Below are 6175 nucleotides of genomic sequence, written 5' to 3'. Positions count from 1 at the left end.
CCAGTGAGTGTGTGTGACAGTGGGTTAATGAGTGTGAACATGTGTTTGTGTGTGGGTGTGTGTGTGTGTGTGTGTGAGAGAGAGAGAGAGAATTGGGTTGGTGTTGTGTACGTGTGAATGTGTGTGAATAGTGAATGAGTGTGTATGTGTGAATGAATTAAAGTGTGTGAAGGGAAGGTGAATCCGTGTGAAATGGTTGAATGTGTGTGTGGTTCAGGTTGCAGTTTGTGTGGTTCAGTGTGAAGGTGGAGGGTCTTGGATCTGCAGAAGCCCCCCAAACACACACACACACACACACACACACACACACAGTGGGGTAAGGATTTTCAACGGTGAGTGAATGAAAGAGTCTCCTCTTTCTTCCCGGTATTTCTGTCGGTTGCTGATCATCAGCACCGATAATCGATAATCAATGTCCGCGGACCTGGGAAGGACCTCCCGCCAAACGTACCGGAAGTCACGATGACGCGTTTCCTCTGCGTTTGGCGCGTCAAAAGATGCGTGTTTTCCTTTTCCCACGGAAACCCGGATGTCCGGGATGAGCGGCGGGTCCCTTCCTGGTCACGTGGTCACGCGGGTCCTTCCCCCCCCCCCCCCCCCGGCTGTCAATCAAGCCCTGACGTCATCAGAGCCGTGCACAGGTGATGTCCATTATCTTAACGCGGTTTTCACCTGCCCGGTGTGTGTGTGTGTGTGCGTGTGCGCGCATCCACGGACCTCCCACCCCCCCCATACACACACACACACACACACACACACACACACAGAGTCCACCGACCCCCCCCCCCCCCCCCCCCCGCACATCTCCCGGCACTTCCTGCAGGCGGCTCCGCAGATGCCATGTTGGAGCAGTGAGCATGGCGGCGGAGCTCCACCCGGACTACGGCTACCTGGAGGGCGAGGCCGGCGGGGAGCGCTACTGCGAGGACCCGGTGAGCCCCGGACCGGACCGGAACCGGCGGCCCGTTCGCGGCGCCGGAACCGGACCGTTTGCATCTTTATTTAGCAAACATGCGCATTGCGCGGCTAACGGCCGAGCTACGAGCCCCCACGCACACGCACACGCAGTCACCGGGTCCGTCCGGATCGGTTTCTGACGCGGTACCGGGGGTCGAGTCGCGTCCGCAGCCGCCGGTCCGGTGCCCCTCGCATCCCGGCACCGGGAGCCCGGACCGCGTCCCGCAGCCGCGCTCCTGCATCCTGCTAGTCCTGAACCGGGCGGGACTTCCGGGGGAGGCTGCGGAACCCGGCCCGGGGATGTGACCCGGTACCGGTCGGTCAGGTTCCCCGGTAGAAGCCCGGGAACCGGAGGAGGTCCTCATGGTTTGGGACGGAGAACAAAGGGACGGACAGCAGCCGGTAGGCGGAGTACTCGAGTACAGGAAGTACTCCAAGTGTGTACCGGGAGGTGTTTGGAGAAGATCCTGTGGAAACACCATCAGAGGTCACATGTTCACTCACAGCTCACTCATTATTATTATTATTATTGTTGTTGTTTAATGGCATGGTGATCTGTAGTGAGAGGAGAGAACAGGTTGAGGAACATCTAGAGAGGTGGAGGTATGTTCTGGAAAGGAGAGGAATGAAGGTTAGTCGCAGCAAGACAGAATATATGTGTGTGAATGAGAGGAACTCGGGTGGAACGGTGAGGATACAGGGAGTGGAGATCAAGAAGCTGGAGGATCTCAGGTACTTGGGGTCAACAGTCCAGAGCGTAGGAGAGTGTGGAGAAGAGGTGAGGAGACGGGTCCAAGCAGGTTGGAATGGGTGGAGAAAAGTGTCAGGGGTACCAAGAGATAGAAGAACATCAGCCAGAAGGAAAGGAAAGGTGGAGGAGACACTGGTGAGATGATCTACAAACATCTACAATGGCCAGAAGACAGCAGGCAGAGCTGGAGGTGGCAGAGATGAAGATGTTAAGGTTCTCTTTGGGAGCAACCAGGATGGAGAGGATCAGGAATGAGTCCATCAGAGGGACGACACATGGTAGATGTTTTGAGAAGCCAGACTGAGATGGTTGGGTCATGGAGGTCCAGAGGAAGACCAGAGAGAAGATTGATGGCTGTCGTGAGAGACGATATGAAGGTAGTTGGTGTGAGAGAGGAGGATCCAGAGAATTGGTTTAGCTGGAGAAGGTTGAGACGCCCTGAAGGGAAAAACCCAAAGGAGAAGAAGCTTCAGTCCCGTCCTGTCAGCACATAAATAATGATGTTGTCCTTCCAGGACCTGGCGGCCATCAAGGCCAGGGTCCAGGAGCTGGAGATGGAGGAGGAGGGCGAGCGGCTGAAGGACGACGACCGCTATGATGCTGCTGACATGCAGGTCCTGACCAGCAGCCCCCGGCCCGGTGAGGACCCGGACACACACACACACACACACACACACACACACACACACACACACACACACACGGGGCTGTTGAGTGTGATTATTCTCCATCCCCCTCTCCTGCAGGACCGTTCTACAACATGACCCCCGAGGAGAGGATAGACGCCGACAACAGATCCGTCTACGTGGGCAATGTAAGCCCCGCCTCCTGCGCACGCCGCCCTTCCCGTCGGCTCGCCGCCCCACCTGACTCGCACTTACCTCCTCTCAGGTAGACTACGGCGCCACCGCCGACGAGCTGGAGATCCATTTCAACGGCTGCGGCCCCGTGAACAGAGTGACCATCCTGTGCGACCGGTTCTCCGGACACCCCAAAGGGTCAGCGCCCGAACCTCCGACTGTTGTGTTTGTGTAGCGACGGTCGTTGGCGCCGCAGGGCTTCGCTCAGCTCCGTCTCCCTCCTTCCCTCCCGCAGGTTTGCGTACATCGAGTTCTCCGATCGCGACTCCGTCCAGAGCGCGATCGGCCTCCACGAGACCCTGTTCAGAGGCAGAGTCCTCAAGGTAGGCGGCATCTAAACTGTAATGATCCCCGTAATTTCGTGGCGGCACAGATCTCGACCGCTGGTGCAGTTTATAGTTTTATTTGCAACAATTGAAAAACAAAACGTAAATACGACAACCGCCGTAAAAGCTTGTGCCCTATTAAGGGTTCATATCAAAAGTAGAAAAATAGAACTTTGCGTAGAGGATGCCGTAACTTTCTCTAGTGAGCGCTATCGCAATACGACCTTTTTTCCGGCGGAAGCAAGAAAATAAAATCCTCTTACCAAAATAAAATATCAAATTCGGAAAACACAATCAAACAATTTACCTAAAATAATAACACATTTCAGGTGGTTATTTACATAAACACACGGCTTATTTTTAAAGGCTCGGGCTGAACGCATGACCTAACGTGCAGGCTTGTTGCTTCAGAGGCGCCTGTAACTGCAGGGTTCATGTTCACTGATGGCATCAGTGTGTGTTCCTATGAGAGACTTGATGGAAGCTGCAGCTTGGTAGCTAACGTGTTAGCAGTTTGATAGCAGCCTGTGCATGTAAACAAGACTTCGCTAATTTCGCACCCACTGACATGAATCATGGAATTTAACATGTTACACGTGTGTGTGTGTGAGTTAGAGCTCTTATTAGATTCTGTTGTGGAAAGCTGTAGCCTGGTAGCTAATGTTTTGAATGAGAATGAGAGAATGAGAAAAACTTTATTTATCCCGAAGGAAATTGTTGTGCCAGAGTTTCAAGCAAAAACATAACAGTAATAGATAATAGTAGGAAGGAGGAAGAATAAGAAATACAAGGAAATATAAATTGTCTTAACAATTTGTAGATTAGTATCCTGTGCATGAAAACAAGGCCGCTAGTTTCACACCACCAATGTGAAACATGAAATTCAACACATTAAACTCCTATAAATAAGCGTATGTGTGTGTGCACTCCTTTAAGACAATGTTGATGAAAGATGCAGCCTCGAGGCTAACATGTTAGTGTCCCGCGTATATAAACAAGACCACGCTAATTTCACACCAACTGCCATTAGTCATGGGCTTTAACCCTAACCCAGAATCTAAAGTGTGTGTGATGGTTTATTTCACCCCCTCTGTCCTGGGTTTGCCCCTCAGGTGCTTCCCAAGAGGACCAACATGCCGGGCATCAGCACCACAGACAGGGGGGGCCACCGAGGCGGGCACTGCCGGGGCAGAGGACGGGGTTTCCGTCCTCCCCGGGGCCAGAACGGCTCCCGGGGCCGGTTCCGGTACCAGTCGACGAGGCCCCAGCACCAAACCCCCCACCCTTACTACGGAGGCGCCTCAGTGGGGAAGAGACCGTGGGGGCAGGTGGATTACCACGAACAGGTGCCAAAACGCTACCCGTGTCTTCTTCTTATCACCCCGCCGTCGGAGGAGCTGGGGGCAGGCTTGAGCGGACAGAACTACCCCCAGCAGCGCTAGCGCCGCCCGCCGCTTCGCCCCCGCCCCCCGCCATCCCCACGCGCGATTTGAAGCCGGTCCGGCTCGTTCCCCCGGCGACGCTGAGCCGAGCAAATGGACTCACAGGCTGCACCCCTGCTTCGGTCCTCCGAGGGGGGGGAGAACGCATGGGACAATCCAACTGTTCTGCAGCTTCATCTTAACCCTTTTTACAAAATAATGCAACCGTCTTGTGTTTCTGCCTGCCGTGTTTACCCCCCACCCCCATGTAAGTTATTTGCTATGTACGTGAATGAATAAAATAAATTGATCCGATGTTCCATTTTTATGTGACTTGCGACAATTTTATTGAAGCATTTTACACGAACAAGGACAAACAGATTCTGTACAGGGGGAGGCCGGGGGGGCGTCAGCCGGTCTGGACCATCATTCCGGTCACGATGCCGTCAAATGCCCTGGAGAGAGAGGGGCGTCAGTCAAAGTGAGTTGAGTTTTGAGATTGCGGAACATGGAAAACAAGCTCCTCGTCACTCGCGGAGTGGGCCGGTCACCTACTTGGACTGGATGGGGTCTCCAGGGTTGTGGAAAGGGTTGCACATGACGTCTGTGAAGGAGTTGTGCAGTTTTCTGAACATCTGGGGAGGAAAAGTAATGTGGAAAAAATGGATGAGAGGATGGTTATAAATGTAATCCGTAAAGTGGGCCTGCTCCAGCAGACCTGCTGCCTGGGCTCAAGGAGGACGGTCAGAGTCACGGTTTTGAGATCGGAGACCCAAAGCTCATGTTTGCCACCGTGCACTGCAGCTTCTGCAGGCACCATCTGCCCAGGTTCTGATTCCAGTGATAGAACCCCGAGGACACACGCACGATCAGACTTACACTCCTTATCTCATTGTCCCGTAGTGATGTGTTGGACGAGTCCACGACAATGACGAACTTCACCTTGGAGTTGGTGACGTACCCGTACCTGACGAGTAGGTCAAGAATGCTCCTCTGGCAGAAGGTGTTGCTACCGACCACGCCAGGACATAAGGCTCGTCTATTTGCGTCTGGATCGACTGGAAATGTGTCTTTTAAACAGCACTGAGCAAACCCCGGAGGTAAGGATACACCTTGTAGTCCTCCGTGGGGTAGAGCAGGCCCAGGTACAGCTCCCTCTGGTCTGTCATGGACTTCCCCACGGCGGAGATCTTCTCCTCCACCACGTCCAGGGAGGTGTGCACCGTGTAGTGGAATTTCAGCTCATTCTGGGTGGGCACGCTGCGGATGTACAGCGGGTAGTTCTGACGGGACACAGCACGGACAACAAGACGCCTGGTCAGTAACAGAAGTCAATAACGGCGTTTGCACGCCGGGGAGGCAGACAGGACCTCCGGGAGAGACACACACACACACACACACACACCGGAGGATCTGACACCGGCTAACGATGCTAATGTTTATGTTAGCGTCGTAAGCTAACCGGTGTATCAACTCGCTAGACCCCGATTTATATTTTAAAAAGTCTCGTTTGTTGGAAATATTGTGATCATTTAAGATGTTTGCCTTTTTATAAATGCAGATAAGACGTTAAGATGTGAGCAAACGGCACTGACATTACCTCTTTTGCAATAACGGCTATGCACACCGCCATGTTAGCTGCCTTCCTCCATGGATCACATGACCTGATGCTGCGTTCACGGACTGTAGGAGAACTGGCCCGGATCAGTTTCGGCGACGCCCGTAATTCAAAATGCCCGTAATTCAAAATAATTATTTTTGGATATTTTTATATATTTCTTCCTTCTGGCTTGATGGTTTATGATTCATATTTACACTATAATTACATTTTTAGCATTATTCGTAACCAATGTTGGAGTT

At 52.9% G+C, this 6175-nt stretch overlaps 2 protein-coding genes across 2 annotated transcripts; one reads left to right on the top strand and one right to left on the bottom strand.

Moving 5' to 3' along the window:
* Positions 1 to 804: 804 nt before the first annotated feature.
* Positions 805 to 4631, top strand: pabpn1l (PABPN1 like, cytoplasmic). The gene is made up of 6 exons (XM_086144439.1): positions 805 to 932; positions 2224 to 2347; positions 2455 to 2522; positions 2600 to 2706; positions 2804 to 2891; positions 4007 to 4631. Exons 1-6 carry the CDS (start codon positions 858 to 860, stop codon positions 4334 to 4336), a joined length of 792 nt encoding a protein of 263 aa, XP_086000565.1. The 5' UTR covers positions 805 to 857; the 3' UTR covers positions 4337 to 4631.
* A 6-nt stretch (positions 4632 to 4637) lies between these two features.
* trappc2l (trafficking protein particle complex subunit 2L) lies at positions 4638 to 6117 on the bottom strand. Its single transcript, XM_086144438.1, has 5 exons — positions 5916 to 6117; positions 5426 to 5598; positions 5195 to 5282; positions 4871 to 4950; positions 4638 to 4770 (listed from the first exon to the last, which is right to left on the bottom strand). The coding sequence occupies exons 1-5, from the start codon at positions 5946 to 5948 to the stop codon at positions 4725 to 4727; spliced, it is 420 nt and encodes a 139-aa protein (XP_086000564.1). The 5' UTR covers positions 5949 to 6117; the 3' UTR covers positions 4638 to 4724.
* Positions 6118 to 6175: the final 58 nt, after the last annotated feature.

The sequence above is a fragment of the Fistularia commersonii genome, chromosome 3 (assembly GCF_037954325.1).
Source record: "Fistularia commersonii isolate RoL2024-O1a breed Wild chromosome 3, RoL_Fcom_v1.0, whole genome shotgun sequence".
NCBI lineage: Eukaryota > Metazoa > Chordata > Actinopteri > Syngnathiformes > Fistulariidae > Fistularia > Fistularia commersonii.
This window is presented reverse-complemented; position numbering and strand designations above follow the sequence as displayed.